This window comes from Balaenoptera ricei, chromosome 3 (assembly GCF_028023285.1).
Source record: "Balaenoptera ricei isolate mBalRic1 chromosome 3, mBalRic1.hap2, whole genome shotgun sequence".
NCBI classification, from domain to species: domain Eukaryota; kingdom Metazoa; phylum Chordata; class Mammalia; order Artiodactyla; family Balaenopteridae; genus Balaenoptera; species Balaenoptera ricei.
In genome coordinates this window covers 119,150,195-119,165,016 of record NC_082641.1, presented here as the reverse complement: position 1 = coordinate 119,165,016, position 14,822 = coordinate 119,150,195, and the positions used below count along the sequence as shown (strand labels likewise).

General features: G+C 56.2%; 2 protein-coding genes across 7 annotated transcripts; one reads left to right on the top strand and one right to left on the bottom strand.

The window, feature by feature from the left end:
* Positions 1–970: 970 nt before the first annotated feature.
* Positions 971–12,465, top strand: FCHSD1 (FCH and double SH3 domains 1). 3 transcript variants are annotated; one of them, XM_059917332.1, is made up of 20 exons: positions 971–1,033; positions 1,267–1,364; positions 1,956–2,001; positions 2,384–2,451; positions 2,779–2,914; positions 3,000–3,136; positions 3,235–3,298; positions 4,143–4,271; positions 4,711–4,833; positions 5,006–5,101; positions 5,531–5,656; positions 6,061–6,165; positions 6,361–6,522; positions 7,292–7,420; positions 7,498–7,581; positions 7,749–7,866; positions 7,964–8,184; positions 8,946–9,033; positions 9,966–10,021; positions 10,160–12,465. In XM_059917332.1, the coding sequence occupies exons 1-20, from the start codon at positions 1,013–1,015 to the stop codon at positions 10,223–10,225; spliced, it is 2,073 nt and encodes a 690-aa protein (XP_059773315.1). In that variant the 5' UTR covers positions 971–1,012; the 3' UTR covers positions 10,226–12,465. The 3 variants fall into 3 exon arrangements, with proteins under 3 accessions (XP_059773315.1, XP_059773313.1, XP_059773312.1); XM_059917330.1 differs by having other exon boundaries at positions 2,773–2,914; XM_059917329.1 differs by having other exon boundaries at positions 2,758–2,914.
* RELL2 (RELT like 2) lies at positions 10,577–14,820 on the bottom strand. Of its 4 annotated transcripts, none has more exons than XM_059917335.1 (8): positions 14,031–14,820; positions 13,708–13,842; positions 13,365–13,604; positions 12,907–12,972; positions 12,745–12,811; positions 12,117–12,302; positions 11,474–11,849; positions 10,577–11,359 (listed from the first exon to the last, which is right to left on the bottom strand). In XM_059917335.1, exons 3-8 carry the CDS (start codon positions 13,546–13,548, stop codon positions 11,327–11,329), a joined length of 912 nt encoding a protein of 303 aa, XP_059773318.1. In that variant the 5' UTR covers positions 13,549–13,604; positions 13,708–13,842; positions 14,031–14,820; the 3' UTR covers positions 10,577–11,326. The 4 variants fall into 4 exon arrangements, with proteins under 4 accessions (XP_059773318.1, XP_059773319.1, XP_059773320.1 ...); XM_059917334.1 differs by having other exon boundaries at positions 10,578–11,077; positions 11,326–11,359; positions 13,365–13,842; XM_059917336.1 differs by having other exon boundaries at positions 13,365–13,842; positions 14,025–14,820.
* Positions 14,821–14,822: the final 2 nt, after the last annotated feature.

Below are 14,822 nucleotides of genomic sequence, written 5' to 3'. Positions count from 1 at the left end.
ATGGATGGAAGGTGGGGGTAGGAGGAAGGGTACATAGACTCTGGCTTTCTGACTCTCCTAACTGGATGGAGAATGGTTCCATTTAGTATGTTACGTGGGGGAGGTGACTGGGGAAGGATCAGGTAGAAGGAGCCGTTTGAAAGTTTGAGGTACCTATTTAGATAAAGTGGTGGTGTCAGGTGAGCTGTTGGAAATGTGAATCTGGAGTTTGGGCCACAGATATCTGCCTTTTCCAAGTTGGGGGTGTGGTGAGGAGGTGTGGGCCATGGATAGGTGAGGAGGATGAGGAAAGTGTGTGTGCAGATCCTCAGAAAGCAGTGCCAGGGCAGGGATAGGGGGTATGTCCTGGGGTGCAGAACCTTAAGGGCAGGCCCTAAAGGCGATAGGGGCTTTCTGGGTTGCAAGTCCCCACTTTCATCTCCCAGCTCACGCCCACTCGCTGGTTTCGTTTCCACTGGCCCTGTCTTTTCCTCTGGTAATGGTTCCTTCCTGGCTCCAGGCGTCTTTCTCACCCTCACTCACGCCGGCTTTTCCAGTTCAGTGGGAATTGGGAAAAGGTCTGAGATCAGCCCTGTTTCTCTCATCACACGCATCTGCGCTCAGGCATCCAGTGATTCAGTTTCCCTGGTTACAGATTGAGTTCCTCACCATCCTTCACCCGTTGCGTCGGGACTGCAGATCTGCATATGTAAACGAATGATTAGAAATAATTACTAAGTCAGCCGCTCTCCACCAGAAATAGAACCCAGGCGTCTTGACACAGAAACCTGGGGTTCCCCCTACAGCCCAGCGGACGCGGAGTCCACAGGGCGGCGCGGAACCTTTCCGGGGTATTCTCAGCAGCAACAGAGGTTTAGTTCCTGCTGCTCTTGGCGCTTCGCGGCCCAGCGAAGAGACTGATCAGGCGTGGGCGGGGCGAGGGCGGGGCTGGGCCAGGTCCTGGGCGGGGCTTATCTGTGGGCGGGGCTTCCTCGAGTTCCGGAGTCGAGTTGCTGCCTGGGCCGGAGCGGAGATGCAGCCGCCGCCCCGAAAAGTGAGCTTGGCCTGGGGACGGGGACTCCTGCCGGGCTGGGGGAGTGATGCGGCGCAAAGGGGCACCAGACCTGCGGTGGGGGACGAAGAGTAGGAAGGGGTTCAAGGGTCAACCCAGAAGTAACCGAGGAAACAGCCCAGCTCCTCCCTGGCCCCGCCCCCTCACCGCTGCCTGCGCGGAGTGTTTTTCAGGTCCCTGCGCCAGGGGTCTTCATCCTCTTCTTACCCACACAGGTGAAGCCATCCCAGGAGGTGAAGCTTCGCTTCCTGGAGCAGCTGAGCATCCTTCAGACCCGGCAGCAGAGAGAGGCGGACCTACTGGAGGATATCAGGTAGCTCTGACCCCCTCCACGTACCCCGACTTTCTCTGTCACACGCTCCGCCTCTTCTCCAACATACTACAGCTGTCGGGGTGGGCGGGGGTGAAGAGCTCTCCAACCTGCCCATTCAAGGCCGTCATCCTAGGCCTCCCTCTCCAGATGCCGGATACGAATTATCCTTCCGCGCACGCCAACACACATAAACACACAGGGACCCTCCCTCAAACCCCTTCACTCCACACCGCCCCCTCCACACCCACAATCAAGCTTAGGACAGAATCCCCCCTCCCTCTTCCAGACCTGTTGGAAGGCTGGCACACACTGTACTCAGCTGACCCCCATCAGTCCTCACCTCCAAGCTCACAGACGGTTCTCCAGGGGTGGGGAGGATCCTGCTGAGGCTCTGAGCACTGAAGTGAGGTTGTCCTTTGCGGCGGCTGCCCGAGGTGATCTCAAGGACTCTCTCTTCAGTCTCAGGCCCTCCTGGTATAGTCACACTCCAGGCCTGGCTCCCCTCTCCCTCCTGCCCAGGCTAAGGAGAGGGTCGAGGGTGGGAGAAACGGACCAAACAGTAACACCACACCACCCCCCTAATCTCCACAGATCCTACAGCAAGCAGAGGGCAGCCATTGAACGGGAGTATGGGCAGGTATGGGACTCCTTTCTCTGGACCTTCCCTTTTGTTCTCGCCTCCTTTACACTACCAGCAATGTGCCTCCACACATACTCCTGTCCTGGTCAAGAGCAAATGCCTAGAACCAGGCAAATTTGTGTCAAATCCCTGCTGTAGTACTTTTTAGCTGTGTGACCTTGGACAAGTTACTTAACCTTTCTTGGCCTCAATTTCTTTCTCTGTAAAATGGGAATAATAATAACTGTACTTTCACGCAAGGTTGTTGTAAGGACGGAATAAGTTAATGTATGTAAAGCACTTAGCAAAGTGGGTGGCATTATTATACTCTGATCATACACTCTCCCAAGTGGGGAGAGTCTTTGAAAGGGAACTGGGTGTGTGATGACTTTCCCACCAGGCACTCCAGAAACTGGCTGGGCCATTTCTGAAGAGGGAAGGACACCGGAGTGGGGAGATGGACAGCAGGTGGGTCCCATGGTGGGGTGGTGGGGAGGCCAGGGAGCCATGAAGGGATGAGGAGCTCAACCCCAGGAACCTATGAGGAGGGCACGTGAGCGGCAGGTAGAGCTGACACAGCAGCGGGAGAGCAGCTGACCCAGCAAGGACACTGGATGGGGGCGGAGGGCATAAGTGATCCTTGTGGCCGAGCTAATGGCTGATCGATTGATGGGCTCCCAGACGAGGGGGATGGGAAAGCAGTCTGTCTCCTGTGGTGTGGGGGGGGGGGGGCGCATCTCGTGAAGCTTTGGAGTGCTCCCCTCCTCAATGCAGACTTTCTCTGGGGAGAGGCAGGATGGTGTTTGGTGCCTGGCGCTGCCTGCTGGATGCCACCATGGCTGGGGGCCAAGCCCGGCTCCAGGCATCTGACCGATACCGTGACCTGGCAGGAGGCACAGGACGGAGCGCTAAGGAGCAGGTGCTTAGGAAGGTATGGCTCAGTGGATGGGGTGAAGGAAGGGCTGACTCGGGGATGGAGGTGATCTGGATCAGAACTTGTGTGTCCATGCCCCTAGGGAGCAGAGAACCTCCAGAGGGCGCAGGCCGAGGTGCTGCAGTCTGTCCGGGAGCTGAGCCGAAGTCGAAAGCTGTATGGGCAGCGTGAACGGGTGTGGGCCTTGGCACAGGAGAAAGCGGCTGATGTCCAGGCCAGGTGGGGTCATGGGGAATTAGGAAGCCTGTGGCGTCGGGGGATGGAGCCAAGGTGCCATGGCTAGGCCTGACCTCCGCTCCTCTCCCTTGCCTGCACAGGCTTAACCGAAGTGACCATGGCCTCTTCCACACTCGGACCAGTCTCCAGAAACTCAGCACCAAGGTTCAGAGGATGTGGGCATGAGTGGGGGCAGGGAGAGGTGGGCAGATTAGTCTAGTGGTTTGGAACCCGGGGGCATAAGTCAGAGAGACTGGATGAATCCAGGCTACCCTACTTCCTTGGTGCATGACCTTGGTAAACTTGATCTCTCTGAGCCTCATTTTCTTCATCTATAAAATGGAAATAGTACCTTTGTTCTTCATTCCTTTAATATGCAGTTATTGAGGACTTCTATGTACTTGGCACTGTTTGAAACACTGGGGATATGGTGGGGAACACTACCAGCAGAGCTCCTGCCTCCACAGCCTGGTTAGGGGAGACAGATAGTAAATAAACAAAGACTTAGAATAAATGAAAAGAAGGTGATACAATAAAGCATAACAGGGGAGTGTAATTTAGAGGGAAAGCCCCTCTGAACAGGTGGCCTGAGTGTCAAGAAGGAGCCAGCCATGCAGAGATGTAGGGGAAGAACATTCCAGGGAGAGGCAATGGTGAGTGCAAAGGCTCTGAGGTGGGAATAACTTTGTAGGCTCGAGGAACTGAGAGAAGGCCAGTGTGGCTGGAGCACTGTGAGCAAGGGGACGAGCACTGTGGAAAGACTCAGAGAGGGTGCTGGGGCCAGCTCATGTTGGACCTGGTAGATCACGGTAAGGAGCAGTTGGGATTTTATCCTAAATGTATGCAGTTGCCACTAGAGGATTTTGAGCAGGAATTGTGAGTATGTAAAAATTTTAGTATGGTTTGCCAGTTATCTCAGTAATGTGAGAATCCATTCTGGATCTGCGTTGGCCGTGGAAGGACCCCAAGGGTCCAGGGCTCCCAGTTGACACCTATGTTCCTCTCCTAGCTGTCTGCCCAGTCGGCCCAGTACTCCCAGCAGCTGAGAGCGGCCCGCAATGAGTACCTGCTCAACTTGGTGGCCACCAATGCCCACCTTGACCACTACTACCAGGAAGAACTGCCGGCCGTGCTCAAGGCCAGTCTCAGCCTAGATACCCCTGCCTCTCAGCAGGGAGGGCGTCTCCCTGCTTCCCACCACCATCAGGCTGGGTGGGGCTGGGGACCTAGCCTGCTCAGAGTAGGCAGAAGATACATACCTGGGTTCCGCTTCTGCTTCTAGCTGGCTTCATGACATTGTGCAGAATACTTACCCCTCTGAACCCCAGTTTCTTCATCAGGACTAACCTCTGCTCTGCCTACTTTGTAAGACTAATGGGGCTTAAGGGAGAGAATGAATGTGAAAGTGCTTTTTAAACTGTTAAGTGCTGTGCACACATGATGGTCTATTATTAGAAGCAATAATAATGTCTTATTCCTTCTCAATTTCCCATACCTCATACCCATCACCCATTCAAACCTGGACAGAGAGCCTGCTTGGGGGAAGGGTGGTGTCAGCATCTTGGGGTTCTCTCCAGGCCCTGGTCAGCGAGCTGTTGGAACACCTGAGGGACCCGCTGACTTCACTGAGCCGCACTGAGCTGGAAGCTGCAGAGATGGCTCTGGAGCATGCCCACCGTGGGGGGCAGGCGACCTCCCAGGTAAGATCGCCAGAGATCCTCTTTACCCTTCTCTCCCAGTACAGCGCCCCCTCCACCACTGCATGTCTGCCCCTTTCCTTCTCACCTTGTCCTCTCTCTACCAAGAAGGGCTGGGGACAGGCTTGGAGAGGGAGCCAGTGAGTGGCCGACTTTGATTTTTTCCAACTCCCAGGTAAGCTGGGAGCAGGATCTGGAGCTTTTTCTTCAGGAGCCCGGAGTATTTTCCCCCACCCCACCTCAGCAGTTCCAGCCAGCAGGGAATGATCAGGTGAGACCTCTCTGCTAGGTGGAACCAGGCCACTTGGAAAGGGGACTGTGGTGTAGGCCTCTCCCCCATTATCCTTGTCCTGGTTTTAACTTAGAGACTATTAAACCATGGAGAGAGGGTTTCAGAACCCCAGTTCACCTCCCTCCCACCAGGACACAAATTAACACACTTCCTCCCACCCTTCTGTCCCTTCACTGCACTATCTTCTTCATTCTACCTCTGTCCCTCAACCCGGATCCCACTTCTGGGACTCTCTGTGTGTCCACATGAATGCACACCTGTGTCCACAGTCATAGGTGTGTGCTCCCAGCTATTTGTCCCTGACCCTGGAGGTCAGGAGACAGGGAAGAAGAAAAGGAGGGAAGTGGAGGGAGGGGGAATAGAGAAGGAGCAGCATCAGGTCATCCTCACAGCTCCCCATTCATTCAGGTGTGTGTCCTGGAGCTGGAGCAGGGCGCAGGAGGTGTGGCCGGGCAGAGTAGCCTGGAGAAAGAAGTTCAACGCTGGACCAGCCGAGCTGCCCGAGACTACAAGATCCAGAACCATGGGCAGCGGGTGAGGTGGGGGTGCAGGTGTTGGGGGTGGGCAAGAAGAGCTGAGAGATGGGGAGCCCGGCGTCACTGGGGATGTCATGGGGCTGCAGGCAGGAGGGGAGGGAAGGCTAATTTAAGCTGACAGCGTGGCACAGTAATTTAAGAGCATAACCTTTGGGAGTAGACTCACCTGGACTCAAATCTTGCTCTGTTGCTTCCTAGTTATGTAACCCTGAGCAAGGGAGTGACTTAAGCTCTCTGGACCTGAGTTTCCTCATCATTAAAGTGGAGCTAATGATAGCACCCACATCACAGGGAAGATGAGATGACATAATGCATGTGAAACAACTAGGAAACTACCAGGTTATTAGTAAGTTGTGCCCCATAGTATCTCCACCCACTCCTGTCCTCTGCGTCCCCAACCAGGTGCTGCAGCGGCTGGAGCAGAGGCGGCAGCAGGCTTCAGAGCGGGAGGCTCCAGGCATAGAACAGCGGCTGCAGGAAGTGAGGGAGAGCATCCGGCGGGCACAGGTGAGGCACAGCCCTGGGGTCAGAGCCACTGAGATCGCACCTCCTCCGGCAACACCCTCCTCCACTCCTTTATCTGACGGTGGGGAGACTGGAGGCAGGAGGTAGAGGGTGGACATATCTGGGGAGGAGGCTCCACTCACCTCCCAAGGGCAGGCCCAGCCACAGCCTTGACTGACCCCCTCTTCCCTGTGTCAGGTGAGCCAGGTGAAGGGGGCTGCCCGGCTGGCCCTGCTGCAGGGGGCTGGCCTGGATGTGCAGCACTGGCTGAAGCCAGCCATGACCCAGGCCCAGGATGAGGTGGAGCAGGAGCGACGGCTCAGCGAGGCCCGGCTGTCCCAGAGGGACCTCTCTCCCACGGTGAGCTCCCTCCACTCCCTACCCATACACGCCCAGGAGGGTAAAGAGCCCCAGTGGAAAGCAGAGCTTATAAAGTGGGAATCACACTAGTAACTGACTCAAAGCGTTGTTGTGAGGCTTAAATGAAATCACTTAAGTATGACTCTTGGCACAGTTTGTAACACAGAGAGCTCTCAATGAACTTGTATTATGGAGTATAGGATGGTGGTTATGAAAGGTCCTGAGAGCAGAGCAGACTATAAGCAGTTTGAGTACCAGCCAGTCCACTTACTAGCTGTGTGATCTTGGAAAGTGACTTAGCCTTTCTGAGCCTTAGTTTCCCATTAAGAAAATTAGGTTAATAGTTTCGCAAAATAACACTGGGTTATTAAGAAGTTTAAACAAGACAATGTACATAAGATACTTAGCATTGTGCTGGGCACATATAAGCGCTCAATACTGTAACTATGTGATTATTGTTAGTATTATCTTGTGGTGGTTCTGCCTGTGACCCAGGGTGAACGGATGGGTGGTACTACCTTGGAGGAGGATCCACAGTGTTAAGGGTAGGATGGGGTGGGAGGGCGGCGCAAGAGCGAGGGGATATGGGGATATATGTATACATGTAGCTGATTCACTTTGTCATACAGCAGAAACTAACACAACATTGTAAAGCAATTATACTCCAATAAAGATGTTAAAAAAAAAAAAAGGTAGAATGGAGGAGTGAGAGATATAGTGGGTACTTGAGACTGGGCCTCACAAGGATGTCTGTTCTCTGTCCCCCCAGGCTGAGGATGCTGAGCTCTCTGACTTTGAGGAATGTGAGGAGACTGGGGAGCTCTTTGAGGAGCCCGCCCCCCCAGCCCTGGCCACCAGGCCCCTCCCCTGCCCTGTCCATGTGGTGTTTGGCTATCAGGTGTGAATGGAGGTGGGGACCTCAGTCAGGCAGGGATGGGGAACAGCCAGTCCTGAATCCTTCTTTGTGGGGCCCAGGCAGGACATGAGGACGAGCTGACCATCACAGAGGGCGAGTGGCTGGAGGTCATAGAGGAGGGAGATGCCGATGAATGGGTCAAGGTGGGTATGGACCCGGGGCTCTGACCTTGGCAAGGGGGCAGTGGGAGTGACTTCTCTGTGGCCCGTAAAGACCCAGCCAGGCACAGCTGGAAGCCTGAGTGGAGGAGGGCCAGGGCCGTGGACTGCTGAGGCAAGCCTGCTTTCTGTTCGTGTTGCTGGGTGAGCAGGCTCGGAACCAGCACGGTGAGGTAGGCTTTGTCCCTGAGCGGTATCTCAACTTCCCGGACCTCTCCTTCCCTGAGAGCAGCCATGACAGCGACAATCCTTCGGGGGCAGAGCCCACAGGTAAGAAAGGGAGAAGAGTTACTGAGTGGTTGTGGCCCTGGTCTGGGGGCACTGCTGCCCGCCTCTTCCCCTCACCATCTCTCCTGGGCTTCGGCAGCGTTCCTGGCCCGCGCCCTGTACAGCTACACAGGACAGAGCGCAGAGGAACTGAGCTTCCCCGAGGGGGCGCTTATCCGCCTGCTGCCCCGGGCCCAGGATGGAGTGGATGACGGCTTCTGGAGGGGAGAATTTGGGGGCCATGTTGGGGTCTTCCCCTCCCTGCTGGTGGAGGAGCTACTTGGCCCCCCAGGGCCATCTGAACTCTCAGACCCTGAACAGGTGAGGCTTCCTTTTCCCTGGGTCCCCAGGCACGTCTGGGTTGACGCTCCCATGCCAGGGAGGTCCCATATTCGTCTTAATGCCCCCTCCCCCCCATAGTGGCTTGGGACTCCCCATCTCCTTTGGCACAGAGAAAAGGGAAACCAAGGCAGTCTTCATTAGCGTTTGGTTGTCCTGCTTTAGAGCTGGATCTTAGTTCAGATTCCTATTTTGTTACTTTAGGCAGTGATTAGACCTCTCTGAGCTTGTTTCTTCACATGCATGTAAAAGGGGGACAATAATACCTCTTTCAGGAGGCTAACTATCCTGATTAGAGATAATGGAAGTAAAGCGCTTAGCACAGTGGCCCATAGGTGCTTTGATATATGGTACCTGTTGTTCTAGCAAGAAGAGCATAGGAGTAGGAGTCAGGAGTTCTAGCCAGGACTTTGTCACTAACTAGCTCTGTGATTTTGGATAGATGGATTAACCTGAGTCTCACCTCTGACACAGGAATCATCAAATCCTTACCTCATGGGGTGTTGGTGAGGATTGAATGAATTAGTGCATGCGAAGTGCTAGCAAAATGCCCGGGACATATTAAGTGTCAATATATATTGGCTGTTGAAATGTGTATCACCTACAAGCCCCACCCAGATACAAGCATTTGGTCCCTCTCTGGACTGGGGAGTGACGGGACAGGAACTGAAGATGGGCTAGGAGGAAGAGCTGGTGAAACCTTCCCACATGCCAGGAATAACTCTTTGCCCCCTCATCCCCAGATGCTGCCATCCCCTTCCCCTCCCAGCTTCTCCCCTCCTGCACCCACCTCTGCCTTGGATGGGTCACCTGCACCTGTCCTGCCCGGTGGTGAGTAGAAGGAGCTGGGGGCCCTGGGAGGGTAAGAGACCGGAAGAAGGAGGAAGTCTGGAACTCCTGGGTTACACTCAGCCCCTCTGCCTGTCCTCAGGAACCTCCTCCATCAGGCTCTCTGAAGCATGATGGTAGAAGAGCTTGGGCTTTGGAGCTGGGCCCACTGTTCAGACTCTGCTCTGTGACTTCCTAGTGTGTGATTTAACGTGTCTGGGCCTTTACAGAGTGAGGAGGAAGGTCCCTCCCTCACTGAGTTGTGAGAGTTAAAGGGACGTCTGTAGAGTGCCCAGCATTGTGCTGGGCACACAGCAAGCATGCAATTAGTAGCTGTTTTCTCATTATTATTATTTTTAAAATTAGCCATTTTCTCCCACAGTGTTTTCCCAATACACATCCTCTGCCCTTAGTGTTCTTGAATCCTGCAAACACCTGGTTTGCATCATTTTCCTCATCCATCTTTTCTTTTTTTTTTTCCTTGTTCTTGTTGTTTCCTCATCCATCTTTCCTAAAACCATCTTTTCTAAAAGGTACTTTCACTTTCTTCACTGCACCCCCCCCGCCACTGCGACCCTGGAATCCCTGTGAGCGTTTTCTGCACCCCGCTTCTCCAGCACCTGTCGTTCACTATGAATGATTTAGTACTCAGTCATTCATTGTGTCTGTTGGTGTTTCATTATGCAGTTCCTGGCAGCCATTAGGGGTGGGGGCGGTGTGGATCCCTCCTGCCCCCGGGTACCTTTAGCAGGGAGGATTATACAGCAGGTGCTCAATAAGTGTTGAGGTTGGATGGATTGATGGATTGTATGACCTAGGTTAGTGACTATTTGTTAATTCAACAAATATTTACAGAGTGCCACTGTCCTAAGTGCTGGAGATACAGAAACGAACAAAACAAAGTCATAAGACTGACTTGTGGTTCTTATTTCCAGACCAAGACCTGGACTGCCATGGACCCCTGGACGTAATGGCGCCTCGACTCAGGCCGGTAAGGGCCCCGCCCTTGGAGGAGAGTGTTTGGAGAGGGGTCACTCCAACTTGTCCTGTTTTATCTGCAGGACAGAGGGAATGGACAGGGATATCCCCAAGGGAGGCCTCTGGTGCACTGACTGTGTGTTCCCTACAGATGCGTCCACCGCCTCCCCCGCCAGCTAAAGCCCCGGATCCTGGCCACCCAGATCCTCTCACCTGAAGCCAGGGGGAATCACTTTCCCCCAGTGATGCTGCTGCCCCTATCTCCGTGCTGTCAGAGACCACCCCTCCCCACGGTGATCCAGAGCGACACAGCCGAAAGCTGGAATCTCCCTGATTTCCGTTCTCACCTTCATGGGTAGAAACTTCTTCTCTCCCCATTTCTGGGGCTGGAACCCACTCCTTTTTTGCCATCATCCTCCAGCCATCTCTAAGGGCTGAAACTACTCCTTTGTCTTCTGCTACCACCCCATCTCTAGGGTGGTGAAATACCCTGAAATGTCTGGGATTGGAATTCATCCCCCAAAGTCTTGAGTGGCTCTGGCTTATTTGTGTCTCCACCCTGGTTCTGTGAATCACACCACTCCAGATGCCAGAGCCACTGGGGTTGGGGGCTGGGATGGGGGCAGGCCTGTCAGAAGGAGCTGGAGCCAGTATGCGAAGCAGCTGTAATGGTCTGAGCGGATTTATTGACAGTGAATAAAGGGCACAAAGCCCAAGCCAGGGCCTGGGCCTCTTGTGCCAAGAGGGCAGGGGGTCTAAGGTGCTATTGCTTTAAGGGCCCACCAAGGGCAGGGGCCTGCTCCCAGCCACACGCTCTAGCATATGGAGTGAGGTGATGGGGAAGGCAGGTCAGGCGGCCTGTTGGCAGGCAGGGGAAGGGGAAGAGACTGAGGACCGGAGGTGGGACTTCTCCCAAGGTCCCCCAGCCTGAGACCGTGCAGCTCCAGGTGGAAGTAGGGCTGGTCCCTCAGCTGGGGGGCAGTGCTGTCCAGTGGAGAGGAGGGGCTTCATGCCTACCCACCCCCTGGCCCTGCCAGCTGGTAGTCCATCAGCACAAAGAAGGAGGAGGCTTGGAGGAGAGGAAGGGTAACAGTGTTTCCTCCTATTCAAGCTGTGTCCCCGCTTTTCCCCAGGGGCTGCAGGACCTTCCCTATCCCCTGGAGCACAAGCCCACTCCCCACCACCAAACCAAGGAATATGTACCAAAGGCTAAGCCTGCAGTTTAGCTTGGGGGTTCAGGGAACCAATGGGCTTAGGTAGTTTAAAGTAGGGGGTGGGAGGATGAGATTATCTGACTTGGGGCCCAGGCAGACTCACCTCACACACCCCCTGCCCCCTGTGGTGGGGACACCTGAGAGAGAGAGGAGGGGTCAACAGTGGGAGAACAGGAGGTGGGTCATATCAGTGCCCCCTAGAGTAGGGGCAATAAGAGCTGAGCCCACCGCAGCCCACCACGTCTTCATACCTGGTGATCTGAGGTGTCCGGTTTGCTTGGCTGTCCATTTGCCTGTTGACTGGCCAGCCCTGGGCTTGGGCCCCTCCCTCCAGCCCCCAGCATCGACTCTGCAGAGGCTCCAGGGCTCCTCTCAAGTGCACGAGGGACTAGGCTGCTGTCCCTGAGTCCTCCATTCCGCACTGGGGGGCTGGCAAGGGCCTGGGGCTGCGGCCTCTCAGGGGGAAGGCTCTCAATGGCAGGCATCCCTGTCCTGGGCTGCCCTCCCCCAGACCCCTGGCCACCCCCTGGGTCCTGCCCCCCACCAGATCCCCAACTCCTGTCCGTGGGGGAGCCATCACGATGCTCATGCAGCCCATAGCGCTTCTCAATGTGTGTCACCCGGAACCTGGGAGGGGAGGGAACACTGGGGCTTAGGACCACCACTCAGAGGCTGCTTGGCCCTTTCCTCCGATCAGGGACATCCTGGGTTTGATAGGCACTTCCCTCTGGCCTAGGGCAGGGGAGACCAGATTGTGGGGCACATTGTGCAGCCTGGCTTCTGCTGTGGCTCACAGTCCACAAAGAAAGAGCCAGGGCCTACCTTTGGAGGCAGGTGCCTGACCGTTGGGGTCCCCACCTCAACCTCCCTTTCCCTGGGGCACGCTATACCCACCTGCCAACAGAGAACACAGTGGTCTCCCCAGGCCGGGGGCGACCCTTTCCTTCCTTGGAGCGTCCCTGACGGACAAGTGGGGATCTCTTGTTCCGGCTGCAGTGGATGCAAGGGGCTGCGGAGCCCAGGTGCACTGTGTGATGATGGGAGGGGACTCCGTCCTGCAAGCTGGAGGTGGCATCCACACTGGACAGTAGGGAGGAAGGGACCAGGGGTGACATTCCCAGTTTTCTTCCTGTTCCACTTGCTCCTGTTCTTTCAGCGTGCTCCTTAAACCCCAGATGCCCCACTTCCCCCAGGCCCCACCATTCGTTTCTTGTCTTCATCTAATAAACACAATATGAAGATATTAGTGACCATGTGTTCTCCCTCCCGGGGCTAAAAAGCGGGCAATGCTTAATGCAGAGGAGTGGCATAAGGGGTGAAGGTTAGGCTTGATGATATCCAGAGGAGAGATGTGGTTTGAAGGACTCAGGATTTCTACAAAACGTCCTTCTTCCTGTATGTTAACCAGCCTTACTCTCCCCTGTCAACCCAAACATGCAAGGAGACTGGGAGAGGAATGTGCTGGAGGAGAGGGTACTCTCCAAGGCAAGCTAAATCGTGCTGGCCCTTGTTCCCAGATCACCTGGACAGTTGCATTGTCCCTTCTCCTTCACTGTCCCCCAGCATCTCCTTCAAGGCCTCAGCATTGGCTGAGGGGAGAAGGAAAAGAGGGGGTCAGTGGAGGCAAAGGCCGGGGCAAGAGAAAGTTGAGGAGGTGGGGAACAAGGGGCCAGCATACACCCACCTTCATTTTGGATGATGCATCGAACAATCCTCTCTACTGTGTCCTCATTCATGTCATCATCCTCAGCTAAAGGATGAAAGAGGTTGGTAAGGAAGCAGTAAATGAGTCAGCTTTGGGGGTACATTACCTGGTGGCTTCTGTGGCTTCTTGCTCAAGACTTACCCCTTTAGCAAATTGCCATCATGCTGTACATAGCATTTCAAGGGCCAGGGCAGAAAAGATGGGGAAATCAATGGGAGTCCAAGACTTATCAGTGGGCCCTTCCCACCCATGTTGCCTACTCTAGCCCTGCTTTCGGGGTGGTGGCAACCCACTTGCTCTTGCAGATTCAAGAAAGCATTACTAGACCTCCTGAAAGCTTGGTTGGGATTTGGCCTGGGTCTGTTGACCAGGAAGAGGTGTGGGGAGAAGGGTCAGGGAGAAAGGTGACTGAGCCAGGTTCTAGGCTGTTCACTCACGGGGCTGGAGCTGGGTGTCGTCAGGCTCCGAGCCCCTCGAGGTGCGGCAGCGGTAGCCTTTCTTCTTGAGCACGTGGCAGATCATGAAGCCTACCAGGCCCATGAGGAAGAAGACCAGCACAAGCAGGAAGAGCATGTACAGCCCATGTTGGGGCGGCTCCAGGTCAGGCTGTGGTTCCGACATGAGGCCCTGGGGGGCAAGCGCGGGCCAGGGCGCCTCCTGGGGTTAGGGGGCTGCAGCTAGAGATGGGGGGAGGGATAGGAATGCCTTCTTCAGGATCCGAGACAGGCAAGCCTCTGAGGTCTGGCCCCACCCCCTACCCAACCAGGGAGCTGTCCGTGCCAGAGGTGCTGGTCCGGGCCAGGGGTGCCAGACGGCAGCTGCGCAAGCTGTCTTCCACGACCCTGGTCCGCTTCCCCGACGCCCAGAACGTTCCCCTTTCCAGCTTGTCCTGAGCTTCCGTCCCTCCCAAGGACACTGCAGAGCGAGATGGGACGGAATTCTCAGGCGGCCTGCACAAGGATCGTGCCTGAGTCAGCGTCCACACCTCCTCTGCGCCGGCCTGAGCCAGGCCTCCACAGCCCCCTCCCCTTCCTGTACTCTCGCGTACACACGCCCTCCCGCCCTTCTGTTCCTCCCATCCTGACCACCTGGCCCACCGGTACCGGTGGTTTGGCTCTGGCTCCGGCTCCGGCTCGGGTTCCGGCTCCAGGGGCGTCCTAGTCCGGCTCAGGGCCCCCGACGCCCTCCCGGCGCTCATCCCTTGCTTTCTTCCCCTCCCCCCTTCGCCGCCTCAAGGGCTCCGGGCTGCGGCCGCAGATACCCGTGCCGCGGCAGGCGGGGGGAGGGAAGGATGGAGAGGGATGCGGGCTGGTTGGGACCGGTGAGAGGCTCCGGACAACTCCAGCCCTGGGAAGGGAAGGAGAAGGGGGACGCCGCCGCCGCTGCCCTGGGTTCCTAAAAGCCTTCGACCGTCGCCGGCCCGGGACCAGGGGGCGGAGCGCAGGTGTGCCGGGCGGAGAGCGAGAGCCTTGCGCGCTTGTGAGCGCAAGTGTGATGCGCGCGTGACTGCGCCGCTCCCCCCCTTCCCCGACCCCGCGTCGGGGGAGTGTGCGGTGCCGAGTCTGGGTCCGGTGAGGAGGACAGGCAGTCAGGCGAGAGTGCTCTCCACTGGTCTATCGGGCACGGCTGGCTTGGCTCCTGCCCTCAGATGCCCCGGCCGGATGTGTAGCAGGGAATCTTCCCAGCGGGCCGGGGGGAGCCGGCTTTCTGCACCCGAAAGGGACAGCGCGGCCGGTTCTCCGGAGCCTCCTAGAGAGGTGACATGGCCTGCGCCCCGTTTGGGACAGGTAGCTGGACGGGATGGCTCGGCTTCCCGAGGATTTGACCCCCGCCCGGAAGGAAATGGCCCTCTCATCCTAGGACCGACGCTACAGTCCTCCGGCCAAGGCCAGACG

Bases quoted from the DNA above. Each gene is read 5' to 3' on its own strand.
- RELL2 (XM_059917336.1), bottom strand. From the start codon at position 13,548: ATGTCGGAACCACAGCCTGACCTGGAGCCGCCCCAACATGGGCTGTAC. The intron at 12,973-13,364 runs GTGAGTGAACAG...TTCATCCTTTAG, and splicing joins CGACACCCAGCTCCAGCCCC to CTGAGGATGATGACATGAAT. The intron at 11,360-11,473 runs GTATGAAGACGT...TCTCTCTCTCAG, and splicing joins CGGACACCTCAGATCACCAG to GTGTCCCCACCACAGGGGGC.
- FCHSD1 (XM_059917329.1), top strand. From the start codon at position 1,013: ATGCAGCCGCCGCCCCGAAAA. The intron at 1,034-1,266 runs GTGAGCTTGGCC...TTACCCACACAG, and splicing joins TGCAGCCGCCGCCCCGAAAA to GTGAAGCCATCCCAGGAGGT. The intron at 7,421-7,497 runs GTGTGAATGGAG...TGTGGGGCCCAG, and splicing joins ATGTGGTGTTTGGCTATCAG to GCAGGACATGAGGACGAGCT.